The 14,500-nt window shown below is 45.7% G+C and overlaps 1 protein-coding gene across 6 annotated transcripts in view; it reads right to left on the minus strand.

Annotated features, from left to right (window-relative positions):
- The window catches only part of RIPOR3 (RIPOR family member 3), a 137,078-nt gene that overhangs the window by 18,556 nt on the left and 104,022 nt on the right, over positions 1–14,500 (minus strand). For all 6 annotated transcript variants that reach the window (XM_077335607.1, XM_077335609.1, XM_077335610.1 and 3 more), the window contains 2 exons: positions 12,746–12,871; positions 9,519–9,664 (listed from right to left, as the gene is read on the minus strand). In XM_077335607.1, coding sequence (XP_077191722.1) covers positions 9,519–9,664; positions 12,746–12,871 — 272 coding nt within the window. The remainder of the gene's footprint in view (positions 1–9,518; positions 9,665–12,745; positions 12,872–14,500) is intronic.

Below are 14,500 nucleotides of genomic sequence, written 5' to 3' on the forward strand. Positions count from 1 at the left end.
GCACAAGGAAGTTAGGAGGGCCTTTGTCAGAATGTAAGAAATGGGATTGGCCTCAAAGGTTACCACAAATGGAACTGGTCAGAAGGGTGCGTTTCTAAAGGGAATGGGGTTTGCATTTATTGCACAGTTGATTGTATTATCTCGTTTGCACTGTTTATGATATGTCTTATACTGCTTTTCTTTATTGCATTGGGGTTTCTCCCCCCTAATTTTATAATCCACCTTTCATCGCCTGGTATTCAGATCTGACAAGTAAATAGATTATGTTCCTCGTTGCCGAACATTTGCAGTTGCTTTGCCCATGCTGCAAGATATCTGGACACTTTAATCCACTGCTCCAGGTACTGCAATATTCCAATTTTATAAATGTGGAAAGAAGCAGTTATTTGGCCTTGGGGGAATGGCATTTTCCTGAATAAATATGAGATGTCCAGCACAATAGTGAATGCAATATGAAATACAACCTTTAACCTAAGGGCATATATTTTGATTGTTGGTCAAGTACCATAATAAATCATGTCTGGTCAATCTGAAATGCAATTATCACGAGAAGCCTATTGGATAGTGTCCATGACCCTCACTAATCATGAGTGGCACACATCCACCACCACCCCCATGGCCAGATTACATTGAAAACTATCATTTCTGAATCTTTAGAGCTGAGCGCTCCACTGATGCCCAGAAACATTCATATAGAACAGCTGTTTTAAAAAACGTTCTTGAGAGGATCTTTTCCACATGTACTTGTCAGCTCAGGAATCCTGCAGGTCTACGCTGCAGGGGATTCTGGGAAATGTTCCAGGAACCCCAATCCGTTGATGTAGACCAGGAGTCAGACCTGCTTATTTTTATCATCATTATTAAAATATTTAAACCCAGGCTTTCCTGATGGCTCAAGGTGGCTATTGATTGGCCTGAAGCAAAAATACGACCAAGACTGTGTGTTACGGAGATGAACAGTGAGAAGGTGACTGGTGGCTCATTGATCGAGCAGCTGAAATACTACTTGCTTTAGGATGCTTTGGGCTGATCCTGTGTTGAGCAGGGGCTCGGACTAGATGGCCTGTGTGACCCCCTTCCAACTCTATGATTCTATGATTCTACTTGGTACATTGAACAGTGTTCCCTGCCAAGCAACCAGGGCTTTTGAAACTGAAGTGCAAGCTCTAGAAAAGAGGAAGCCCTGGGTCTGTAAGCGTCATCCGTTTGTTACTGGATTAACATGTCTCAGGGCTGCATGAGCTGCTTTCATCAGAGGTGGTCTATCTACAGAGGAACTGACAGGTGGTAGCACAGCGTCTGAATCCCACGTGCAGGTGGAGACTGGAGACTGCCCATATTGCTAAACAGGGAAAGCTGGAGACATCAGGGCCCAAACAAGGACCAAGGGCTTCTGTTGTTTGCATTCACTGTTTTAGAGGGCGGGGGGAGGATCAGGACCACCAGAGATCCTGATGATCATTTTGTTTTTGTTAGGTGCGAAGTCACGTCCAACCCATCGCGACCCCACGGACAATGATCCTCCAGGCCTTCCTGTCCTCTACCATTCCCCAGAGTCCATTTAAGTTTGCACCTACTGCTTCAGTGACTCCATCCAGCCACCGCATTCTCTGCCGTCCCCTTCTTCTTTTGCCCTGATTCGCTCCCAGCATTAGGCTCTTCTCCAGGGAGTCCTTCCTTCTCATGAGGTGGCCAAAGTATTTGAGTTTCATCTTCAGGATTTGGCCTCCTAAAGAGCAGTCAGGGCTGATCTCCTCTAGGACTGACCATATGCATGTGCAACATTCTCATCTAAGTCTTAATCCACCTCATACAGGGGTTGAGGCCCTGAGATAACTTGGCTCAAATCCCTTACTGGGCTCATTTTTTTTACAATGGCTCATTTCAGCCATTGCTGGGACCCTCATATTGTGCTAATTTTAGCAAATATATGTTAAAGTGTGTGTGTGAGGGGGGGGGTTGGGAAAATTTCGGCAACTAGCTGCTGGAATTTCACCAAACTGGTGTTTGCCATCAAACCAACAAACCAATAATTCCTTGAGCCTTTGTGCATAGATTTATTCTTATTCACACTGCGATGAGTGCCAGACCTAGGCATGTTTACTTGGGAGTAAACATTACTGAATATTTGCCGTGATTCTTGAGTGGATATCCGTAGGCTTGTACGACATGCTGGTTATCACTGGCGATGCTTGGAGCATTATATCAGGATGGTGGCCAAAAATCCCACTGGATTGCAGCTGACCTTTGGCTACCTTGTAGGGCTTCCAAGGCAAGGGACAGACAAAGGTGACCTGCCATTGCTTGTCTCAGCCTAGCAAACCGAGACGTCATTGGTGGTCTCCCATCCAAGTACTAACCAGGATTAGCTTAGCTTCCAAGGTCTGACAAGATCGCCTGATGTCGTACTCGGATATTGCTTTAAATGTGAAAGAATCTCTACCTGGACCCAAAAAATCCATGCAGTGATAGAATCTGTACTTTAGAGACACTCCTCTGTTTCATAGCAGATAGGAAACTGGAAGTTTGATTACTTGTCCTGAGATTCTACTATGTGTAGAATGATACCAGCTAGATACCAGGGCCTGAAAGACAGAGCTCTTCCGCCAGGCATGTAGTTGAGGCTGGGTGGTGATCTTGGGGCTAGGATCGGGTTCCCCCCCTCCCCTTAGGGGTTGGGCCAGCATTAGACTGTGCCTGAGCCATCATGGGATCGACCCTTTTGATATATTTCCGTCTTGAGATCTGCCTTATTCTAGACCAGGGGTAGTCAAACTGCGGCCCTCCAGATGTCCATGGACTACAATTCCCAGGAGCCCCTGCCAGCGAATGCTGGCAGGGGCTCCTGGGAATTGTAGTCCATGGACATCTGGAGGGCCGCAGTTTGACTACCCCTGTTCTAGACCGACCCAGTGATTCCCTGGGTGGGAAATGAGGTTAGTTGTTGATTATTCCACCATTATAATATCGTAATATTGTAGAGTTTTAGAGAGACTTTTATGGGGAGATTGTTTAATACTATAGATAATGTTGTTTTATTGTTGTGGGCTGGATTCTGTATTTTACATGCTTGTAAACCACTGCAAGCCAGTTTGCTGAGAGTGGCGGTCATACAAATCCAAATAACAAATAACTAAATAAAATATCGGGGGGGGGGGGTTCACAATCAGAGGAGTTCAGCAGGGGAATAGGCTGCCTAAGGAGGGGGTGAGCTCCCCGTCATTAGTGGTCTTTAAGGAGTGACTGGAGAGATATTTATCCTGAGTGCTTTAGGCTGATCCTGCATTGAGCAGGGGGGTAGATGGTCTGTAGGGCCCCTTCCAACTCCATGATTCTATCATATGTCTTTAGTTCAAGAACCAGGCTTAGAGGCAGCTTTAAAAGACATTTTAGTTGACATGTATATTAAAGCTTTTAAAGTCACTTCTCATATGGTTAAGTCTTTATCTATAGACCTCAAAACACGACAATCCATGCTACAGCAGGAATCAATTTAATTTAATTACAGGGAAAAAAGGAATTTCTCCCATGCTGGGCTTCACTTTCATTTTAAGTGCCACTCGTTTCAGCTGGACCTCCTCAGAAATCTGCAGGCTTGGAGGCTTCTGCCTTCAATCGGAGAAACTTCAAGACAGTCTAAACAGACCATTCTCAGGAGCGCTGCTCCTGGCAAGAGCTCTGCAGACATACAGCCATGTAGGTAGTGCTCTCCCAGTGTCAGCTTAATGCCGGCTAACTCAGTTGAGCAGACAGCACCGCACAGCTGAGGTATGTCAAAATGAGCTAGTGCCATGCAGGAAGATTAGCGGCCCACATGCGGCTTCTCACTTGGTCGCAAGTGAGCATGAGCTTTCCAGGAGACAGGCGTTTCCAGACAAAGCAGCCATGAAGGTAAGGTTGCCAGCCTCCAGGTGGATCCTGACCTCCCCAAATTGCAACTGATCTCCAGAACACAGAGATCCATTCCCCCTTGAAGAAATGGCTTCTTTAAGAAGGTAGACTCAATGATGGGGATGGCCCAACTGTGGCTCTCCAGATGTCCATGAATTACAATTCCCATGAGCATGCTGGCAGCGGTTCATAGGAATTGTACTCCATGGACACCTGGAGAGCCACAGTTTGGCTACCCCTGCTCTATGGCAGGGGTAGTCAACCTGTGGTCCTCCAGATGTTCATGGACTACAATTCCCATGAGCCCCTGCCAGCATTTGCTGGCAGGGGCTCATGGGAAATGTAGTCCATGAACATCTGGAGGACCACAGGTTGACTACCCCTGCTCTATGGTACTGCATGATATTAATGTCCCTCCCCATCCCCTGTCTTCCCCAGACTTCACACCCAGATCTCCAGGAATTTCCCAACCATCACTAGCAACCGTATGCAGACATTACTTATACACCGTTGGCTTTCATAAAAATCACAGCAGAGTTTCGTTTTTACATTTTATTTTGCTTCTCTTCTTAGTGGAAAATATGAAAATGACCAATGTAAAAATCATTTCAAGCCTCTATACTATTGCTCAGTTTAGAACTTGCAACAATACCCTGGTTTATTTAAACTATGGTTACTTTGTGGAACCAGGATTTGGCTTACAGACAATCACACAAACCTGGGTTTGTCTCGACAAATTCTGATTCCATCACCTTCCCTCTAGTCTAGCAAAACTCAAAACACTGCAACAATGTTTTCAGGTTTCCCATCATGGATTAGCTCATAACAAACAGAACTTGCCATCAATTTAAGGGTTTCTCAGAAAAATTTCCTTTGGCCTTAAGAATGTTTCTTTCTTGGAGAAAAGAAACCCCAACCTTTTGTGTTATTTACCCCTACAGAGGACATATAGGACATTGCTTGAGGGTATTCTCATTTAGGATATATTTCAGGCTGAAATAGAAACGATGCAGGAGAGCAATGAGTATATTTCCTAGCTTTTTGCTCTCTCTCTTTCTCACACAGAGACTTTAAAAATAGTGGCGGGAATAAGTTCCAGTTTTTGCCAGAACAGCAGCTCTAGGTGAAGGAACAAAATTTAACTCTGTCCTTCTACTACATACCTACAGGCTAATAGGAGATGGATAGGGGGAGTTTTAACTTAGACCTAGGAAACATTAAATCCCTTGCATTTGTGAAAGCTAGAGCTGCTACCATAACCACTCCATCTATGGCATCCTTTTCTAACCTTTTCTAGGGTTGCGTGCTTCGGTGCGGTTCGGCTACTAATCACCGAAGCGGCCGAACCACACCGAAGCGCACAACCCTATTTGACCATGAAGGAACCCCTGAAATATTTTTCAGGCTTTGAGAACATCCCGTCTGCAGCTCTCTTCCCCCCACCCTGCTGCTTCACCAGTCCATGTTAGTCCAGTCACCCCGGACGCCTTCTCTCCCTGTCCAGCACATTGTACACTGGGCTGGACTAGCATGTACTGGTGGAGCAGCCGTCGGGGGAGGGAGAGAACAGTGGATGGGACGGGGGTCTGCGGACCGAAGAGAATGGGAAGGCTGCGTGGAGGTATGCTGTGTGACATGGGGGTGGGGCTGCCACTTTCGCCATGCCCTCTGCTGGCCAGTCGTGGTTATGTGTGCACGTTTGATGCTTGCACAGCATGTGGGGAGGGGAAGACGTGGCAGGAAGACTACTGTACTGTGTGGAGGGGGGTAAAACTGTGATTCACTATCACACTATTGCAGATGGGAGGCGTCCCGCCACTTTGGCCACTGTGCAGAAAGGCTCCTAGTGGTGTCAGCGGCCATCCGAACCTCTGGGAAAAGTCACGTAACCTCTGGGGAGCTTTCATGTAACCCCAGGGTTCCCTGGCACCCTGGATGGGAATCTCTGATCTGTGCAAACAGAAGAATGGCTTTTCTACACAGCAAGCTTACAATGTAGCTCAGAACAAAACCAAAATCGATCCCGTCACAATCTACACAGAAGACATCTGAGAATCTGTTTTGGGGGTTCCTTGAAGCTGCTGTCTGCTGATGTTAAAACCCCTTTTGCTGTGCATCAAGTAAGCTTTTTCCTTTACTGTAGGAAAGAAGAACCTTTGGGGGGAGGGGGGAGGCTCTATCCCTGGAAAAGATTCCAGCAGCCCCTTTTCTTCCACTCAGCTCTCGGGCCATCCCTCTCCTCTTCCTAGTGCTGGCGAAACAGTTCAGGAGACAGACAGACTTACAGACAGCAGGGATGTTATTAAAGAGACAATAAATACAGGTTAATTTCTCCTTATTTCCTCATGCTGTTCCAGAAAGTACAATGGCATCAGGGACTGGCTCCTAAACACACATAATTTGCACGGATTGCCAAAGTTGTCCTGAGACATCCCTGTATTTCCAGTCAAAACATATACTTCAAGTGCAGTGAAAGAATTCACCCCTTAGGGAATCCGGCAAATGCTCCACCCTTCTGGATTTGTGCAGTCAGCAATGGGGAAGGATTGGCAAGCATCAGGTGAACTAGGAGTGGCTACGAAGTGCAGCGTGGAAAGTTCTGGCACAAAGCGAGAGGCATTGAGTCAGTTATACCTTCCCTGCGCTTGGCTACGCATACTGGCTTGCTTAATATTGTCTGCTTCCAGCCGGCAAGGCATTCATCTGCACTACGGTTTTTACAGCATAACTCAGAGGGAAGCCAAAGGCTATTTAGCCAATGGGCAAGACCTACACTGAGAAATATCAGAGAGCCTGTTTTAAGGTTCCCCAAAGCTACATATGCACCGAATTGAATATAAGCTAGTGCCAAGTAAATCACCATAAATGCAAGGAAATGGGAACATCCAAGCAGAGTCAAAAGGGTCAAAACAGACATGACAGGTAATACGGACCTTTCTTAATCTGTAAAAAAACAAGGAAAGAAACTGTTCTTGTGCATAGAATCAGAGACACAAAGGAAGAGAAAAATAGGTTTAACGATACATGCATATTTGAAGGGTTCATCAGAACTGGAATCTTTATGCTATTATTAAAGGGGCGGAGGCAGCATTTCCCCCCTCCCCCCCAAAGAATGTAAAAGGGTGGGTGAGGAAACAACAGCGCTGGAAGCCTGGTTTTAATTGGAGAAACCAGTTGAGGATTAAATCCCCCTTTCCTTCCCATGCAGTTTTGATCTGAATAATGCCCATACACGCCATAATTTACCTTGCGGGCCAAGATCAACTACAGTGCCTACAGGCCAAAAGATATAGGTGTGGATCCGCCCAAGCATTTCAATGGACAGAACAAAGCCCGCGCATGGAGCATGACACATTCTCTCTCCCTTCCTACTGCAAGCTAAAAGATATTTTGGGGGGGGTTGGGTTTGGGGAAGGAGGAGTCAAGAAAGTCACCCTTCCGAGGCGAAAATCCTTGCATCAGCAAAAATGCTCTGGTGGATCCAAGCCACGGAATAAAGAGACATTTTAACCATGCAGATGGAAGACAATAAAATGAAACAGAGATGTGTTTCTTTCGGGTAGAGGATTTTTTTTAAAAAAACGAGCTTGAACAGTGCCTTTCTTCTTAAAGAACCTTTTCTTCCTCCACGAAGGAGAAACAGAATACTGCCGGGACCATAATCACATCATTAGCATTCAAATCTGCCTTTAATAGAAAATCATTTATTACAAAAGAGGGCCTTTAAAATGGTTAAAAAGGAAGTTCTGCAGGCTCAGGTTGTGAATGTTGAAGCAGAATCAACGTGGTTATACTGGAGTGGTTAAGGAGCTGCACAAATCCTCAGTAACTGTGTTACGAATCCGTATTGGAAAGCTGACAAACTTATAAAAACAACTGGATTCAGGTGATGTTCTTCCCTCTCGCTGATTGCGGGCAAATCATTCCCATCTCAAAAGCTTTCCTTTTCTGCCCTGCTTCATTGCTGGGGGCCGTTCCTCATATCTGAACAGAAATGCCCACAGAGCACGGGAAGTAAACGTCATTTCCACCCACAGCCATTTTTAAAAATGGAGGCCAGACTTGGCCACACGTAGAATCAACCGATAAAGAGGAGGCTCTGTTTTTTTTTTTTAAGAAAAGCAAACCATTCAGAGGTTAGCCCTCCAGATATGTTCCTTCACAAGAGACATATTTAAGATGAAGAAGATTGGCGGAGGGGTGGGGTGCCACTACTTAAGCTGAGCTTGGTCTGTAGATAAGAAGAAAGGGCTAAGGTTTGAGCAGGCCACCATAAGTGTTTCACCCTTCCATCCTGAGCACCTCAATTGCCATAACAAAGAGTGTAAATTCTGCTCTCAAGGGCTACTCTATTATCTCAACTCTTTTACCACTGAGAAACCCCTGAAACATTCTTCAGGCTTCAAGAAACCCCAGAACCGTGTGATTGTGAAGAATATGGTTGGGAAGCAGAGCTTTGTACATGCCCACCCAGGGCCCCTGACCCCTGTGCCCCCTCCAGGCCCATCATTGGTTATTTTGTGAGAGGGAGAGTAGGTCAACATGATCATATATGGCCATATCACCTGATAAATGTGTAACACATTTTAAAAACATATAAACAATTAACTCCCACCCAATCAGGAAACCCTTCCATGGCCATCAAGAAACCCCAGGGTTTCATGAAACCCTGGTTGAAAAAGTCTGCTCTAGATTGTGGTTAGATTTTTTTACTTATTCATCTTTCCCGTGGGGAACCAAAACAGTTTACAGCATCATTCTCCATTTCTCCATTTTTTTCTTCACACTACCATCCCGTGCGAGGTAGAATAGGCAGAGTACGCACAACTGGACCAAGATCACCCAGCAAGCTTTCACGACAGATCAGGGGTCCAAGATCAGATGAGACTGTGCACTTTCAGGGTTGTACAGCTGTATCACCCCAAACATGTCTGACCTGGGAAGTCAGGCAGGGTCAGGTCTAGTGCACACTTGCATAGGAGACCACTTGGGAATCTTGGGTGCTATAGGCTAGATTGGGAATCCAAACCTGGGTCTCCCAGATCCTAATCCAGAATTTTATAAATACTATATACATGTACTTAGTGACATGTACTCACTGGCATGAGCTCAGTAACAAAACTTCCTCCTTCTGTCAGCTAATGGCTTGAAGAGTTTGGAAACTATATATTGAAGCACTCTGGAGTATTATATAGAAAATCCACAGCAGAAAATGGATGGAGATTCTTTCTTATCACTTATTATTCTATGATTCCCTCTTTCCACTTAATAATTTTGCCCCCTGATCAGACATCGTTTCCTACCCCTGGGTTCAGATTTGTTGGAATGACCAGGGACTGCGTACTGCACCTTGCTAGTGACCTGTCCAGATAAGCCCAATCCCATCAGATCTCAGAAGGTAGGCAGGACAGACCTTGGCTCCTATTTGGATGGGAGACTTCCAAGGATTTGAGTGGTAGTTCCTCCAGGGATCATTACGGGCCATGATGCAAAGGCAGGAAATGAGAAATCACCTCTGAACATCCCTTGCCTGGCTGCCAGACAATCCTCGGATCTCCTGGCCATACAATAAATAAAGAATAATAATAAATAATAGACCTGTTTCAGAAGTGGCACTGTATACTTACTTCCAAAGCACCTCCAGCTGGAGCTTGATGGTCCCTAGTTCGGTGACATCCACAATGATAGTTTGAGGCCTGGTTATAAAGAAGTCGATGCTGTCGCATTTCACCATGCCAACCAAGAGGGTGCTCAGTCCTCGGATCTCAGTGACCTGCCAAAACAGATGATACAATAGCTTAGAAAGCTGACCCATGGCCATTCATATACCCCACATGCCTGCAAAAACATGAAGTGCAGCAAAATCAGTGTGTGTTAGGCTACACAAGCAAGACTTTTTACATTATAGCTCTAGATCAGGGGTAGTCAAACTGCGGCCCTCCAGATGTCCATGGACTACAATTCCCAGGAGCCCCCTGCCAGCATTCGCTGGCTGGGGGCTCCTGGGAACTGTAGTCCATGGACATCTGGAGGGCCGCAGTTTGACTACCCCTGCTCTAGATGGTCTTGCCTAAAGGCATTATTAAGGAAATGCTGAAGTGTTCTCATGCATGATTTTGGGTTTGGGATATTATCAGTGGGTCTACTTGCTGCTCTTTCTCACTCCCAATCTAAGAAAATTCAAAAGATGCTAAAAACAAACATTAAAAAAAAAAGAAAAACAGACAGCCATGAGTCCAGTAGCACTGGAGAGAACAAGGGTGTAAGCACAACTGAAGACCAATTTGACTACCCTCTAGGGCCCAAAGGCACAGTGCAGATTCAAGATATACCTGATGCCTGTACTCAACAGCAGAACACCTAATCCCCAGAAGAAAACAGCAAGGGGACAGAATGATCCTTCATCTCCCCAGATGAGGGTACGTCCATGCTTCATTTATGCTCTTGGGAATTACCTTCATTGGTAGCTAGCAGTGGCTAGATTCTTATCCTAGATGCTTGAGGCTGATCCTGCACTGAGCAGGAGGTTGGACTAGGTGGCCTGTATGGCCCCTCTAGGATTCTATTCTGAGACTTTATAGGAAAGGCAAGAGCGAGGGGCTGTATATTGTTCAAGTCCTCAGAGCCTTCCCCGTCTTCTCTCTCTCTCACCCCATAGCTGTTTGAGACGTGATCTTTATTCTCTCCTGGTTTTGCCTGCAGGTCTACGAAGGCACAGAACCACCCCCAAATACTTGGATATGTGAACTTAGCTTCATTTATACGTTTACGTTGAAGTATTTGTGATTTTCCTGACAGATTAACTTAAATTACATATATAAGATTTGTTTCCTGTATCAACGAGATAGTAAAGTGGCCAATTTAGCTACCTTTAAAAAAGCTCTTAACGTGCAAGTTAGGCCTTGGAACTTTCCCAGAGTGGTAAAGGACACACAAGTAGTCTCAAGCAAAAACTGTATTTCTGGCACTGAAATCTCTATTTACAATGGCCAAGCAGTGAGAAAGCACATGTGAAGTCTCACCAACTCATATAGCACATTATTTTCCAGTCCTTCCCCCAGAGAGCTCAAGGTGGCATTTGAAGCTCTTCTGTCCTCTGTTTTATCCCCACAACCATCCTGTGCATTAAGTTAGACTGAGAGGGAAGATTTGAACCCATATCACTCAGATCCTAGTGCAGGAGTAATCAAACTGCAGCCCTCCAGATGTCCATGGACTACAATTCCCTGTCGTAGTGTGACATTCAAATCACACCACCACAGTGTGCTAGCTAAAGCCTTACGGGACGAAAGGAGGAAGCAAACAACTCGAGCATACAGGATTTAACTTTGCCAAAATGAAAACCAAATCCGTCCTTGACTTTGGAAGTGGTGATTCATCTTGATTTCATAATACAAGACTTGTGCATGTTTTCTCACGATAGTTGCCCAGTGGATCTCAGTTAACCTTTCCCCGTGTCCAGAAGGGGGTGAAGAAAGGGAACATGTTTAACACATTTCCCAAAGCTCTGCTGGAGAGGGCTCAGGAATTCCTGTTTTTCTCCCACCACGCATTGCCAGAGAGGGAAGAGTGTTACTGTGTTTTCCTCCTCGTTGGGTCGGATGTGGGGAGGGAAATGCATTTCCAGTGTAGGAAATGGATTAGGGGAAGGGGGAGGAGAGAGAATTAACGGGCTTTATGGGGAGTTGGGGGGAGACAGCTGCCAGCTTCTGAGATTCCAGGCTGAGTCTCTTGCAGGTCCTTGTCCTGGGCGTGGCCAGGAGCTCAAGCCAAAAGGCTCTTTTCCTTTGGCTCCTAACTTGAGGGTCGTAGTCTAGAGCTGGCAGGAAGATTCCCTGGCTGAGAAATGAGAGCATCCCTCCCACCCTTCTCCTGTCTGGTTGACTATTCTGTACTGTTGTATTTTCAATTGTGAGCCACTTTGGCTCAATATTGAGGGAAAGGGAAGTGAGAGAAGAGCTGGGGTTTTGTATCCTGCTCTTTACTACCCAAAGGAGTCTCAAAACAACTTGCAATAACCTTCTCTTCCTCCCCCCACAACAGGCACCTTATGAGGTAGTCAGGCTGAGAGAGCTCTGAGATAACCGTGGATGGCCCAAGGTCATTCAGCTGGCTGCATATGTAGAAGAGGAATGGGGAATCAAATCTGCTTCTCCAGATTAGAGGCTGCTGCTCTTAACCACTACACCAAGCTGGCTCTCCTACACCAAGGAGAGAGGTACATGGCTGAATAATCCCCCCCACACACACAGTTCAGCATCTATTTGTCCAAGCACAGTTCTCTGGTCCCGGGGATAGTTTGCTTCCTTCAGCCATGAAATCCACCAGTATCCCTGGGATAGTCACCCATATTTGCCTGGCAAAGCCACTCACAATTGTGAAAATAAAACAAAATTTCCACCCAGGAAAGTTGTACACAGGAGGTCCATTAACCAGTTCCCCAGATCTAGGAACTAATCTTAGATCTATGTGTCCCAAAATTTCTACCCAGAAAAGTTGTACAAATGAAGTCCATTACCCAATTCCCCAAATCTAGAAACCCATCTTAGATCTACTTGTCCGAAAATTTCCACCCAGGAAAATTGTACAAATGAGGCCAATTAACAAGTTCCCCAAATCTGGGAACCCATCTTAGCCCTTGCAGACACAATCTCTTAAAAACTAGTCACCATAATATGAATTGTTCTATGCATATATCAACGTTGGAATTATCCAGCTGTCTTCTGGGAGGGAGGGAATCAGAAAAGGTAGAGAGAAAAATCAAAGCCATTTTCAAGGAGCTGTGAACTGTAGAGGAACCTAATCCGCTTTGCTTCCAAAGAGGCCTCCACTCTAGCCGACATAAAGTTACTACCTTGATTTCAAACTTCTCATGGAGATTGGGTATGAAAACCTTCTCTTCCTCATCCCACGTCTGACTGTCATCCGTTTCGATCTTGCCTTTCAGTTTCCACTTCTGGCGTCCCAGCCGTATGAACACCTGAAGAGACATGCAAGGAGATTAAGTGCATCCTACAGAGTCGCTAACATTTGAATTCCATGACAGCTTCTCAAACTCCTTGGACTCCTGCACAGACCGGATACACAGAGATTGCAGAGCTGATGTTCTTCCCACTGCAGGAGCATTTTTACAGATGGGAGAGATTTTCGCCAAAAACAGCAAGATTTCTTGCCTCTTCCTCCTCCAACCCAAAAAATCTCCTAGCAGTGTCCCTCCTAGGAAAAAGATATATTTGTGGGGGCACTTTGCAGTTTTATCCCAGGAGTAACATTTGGGATAAGCACTTTGAGCTGCAGTAGAACCAAGATTGCTACCAAGTTATGCTTTGTGGGCGGAAATCTTTCTGTTCACAGAAGTCCCCTGGGACTGGGGACCCAAGCTACAGCCCAACTTTCCGACAAATAATAATACACCTGTTAAGTCCCTCATTTATATAAAAACCAATCCTCTGCCTTCCCTAGGGTCAGGACAGTTAAAATAAGATCCAATGACACAATGAATTAAAAGGTATAGGTAATAAATAGGTACATCGTTAAGAAGACAGAAGAAGAGCTGTTTTTTTATACCTTATTTTTCACTGCCTGGGGGCATGCCAAAGCAGCTTACAAACACCTCTCCTTTCCTCTTCCCACAACAAATACACTGTGTGGTAGGTGGGGCTCAGAGAGTTCTAAGAGAACTGCTCTATTAAAACAGCCCTAAGTGAACTGTGAGTAGCCCAAGGTCACCCAACTGACTGCATGTGGAAGAGTGGGGAATCATACCCAGTTCTCCAGATTAGGGTGTGCCACTTTCAACCACTAGAACGAACAATAAGAAAACCTTTTTGTTTTTCTTCTCACAGCTCATCCATCGTTCCATATGAATCAGAATGCTCTACAGACCTTTCTAAACATGGCGAAGGGGACGTCTTTTGCACCTCTGCAGGCAGCTAGTTCTACAATGTGGGGTCTATCACAGTAAAGTTCTATGTCTATGCAGAAAACGGATACAAAGCCTGAAGAGAAGCTACCACCAAAAGCAACTTAAGTGAGCACACACAGCATGGGGAGGGGGCAGCTGCTTAAAAAATGATGGTGCACCAGAAAATGCTTCCCTGTATTGTGGTCAAAAAACAGACAAGGGATTGGGGATGTGTCATTCCTTAGGATGAGCTGCCTGTGTCGAGATCTGCTGACTTAGTGACCGCTAATGAGAGGTTTGAGGTTCAGGGCAGGGTTTGGAGGCAGAGGGCAAAGAGAGATGCTAGAGCAACATGCCCACCCTCCAATCTGACCCAGGAAACTCACCCATCTCCACCAAAACAAACAGGCAGGAATGGCCAGCCCTGCTCTCAACTGAAAGAACTAGAATTCCCATTCTCTAACCCAGCCCTTTAAAAACTTTGCCCATGGAAGAACAACTGAAATAGTTTTTCAGGCTTTGAGGAATCCTGGAAGTGATGTCAGCTAGCCATCCCACACCCCCTGGAAGTGACATGTCACCGGAATGACATTCCCACTTAACAGGCAGGCTTGAAAAGGACTGCAGGGGAGGGGGGAAGAGACAGGTGGCAGTTTAAGGTGGATGTGCAAGATCGCCCCCCCCCCCCGGTACAGAAACAATGAA

Source organism: Paroedura picta, chromosome 4 (assembly GCF_049243985.1).
Source record: "Paroedura picta isolate Pp20150507F chromosome 4, Ppicta_v3.0, whole genome shotgun sequence".
NCBI lineage: Eukaryota > Metazoa > Chordata > Lepidosauria > Squamata > Gekkonidae > Paroedura > Paroedura picta.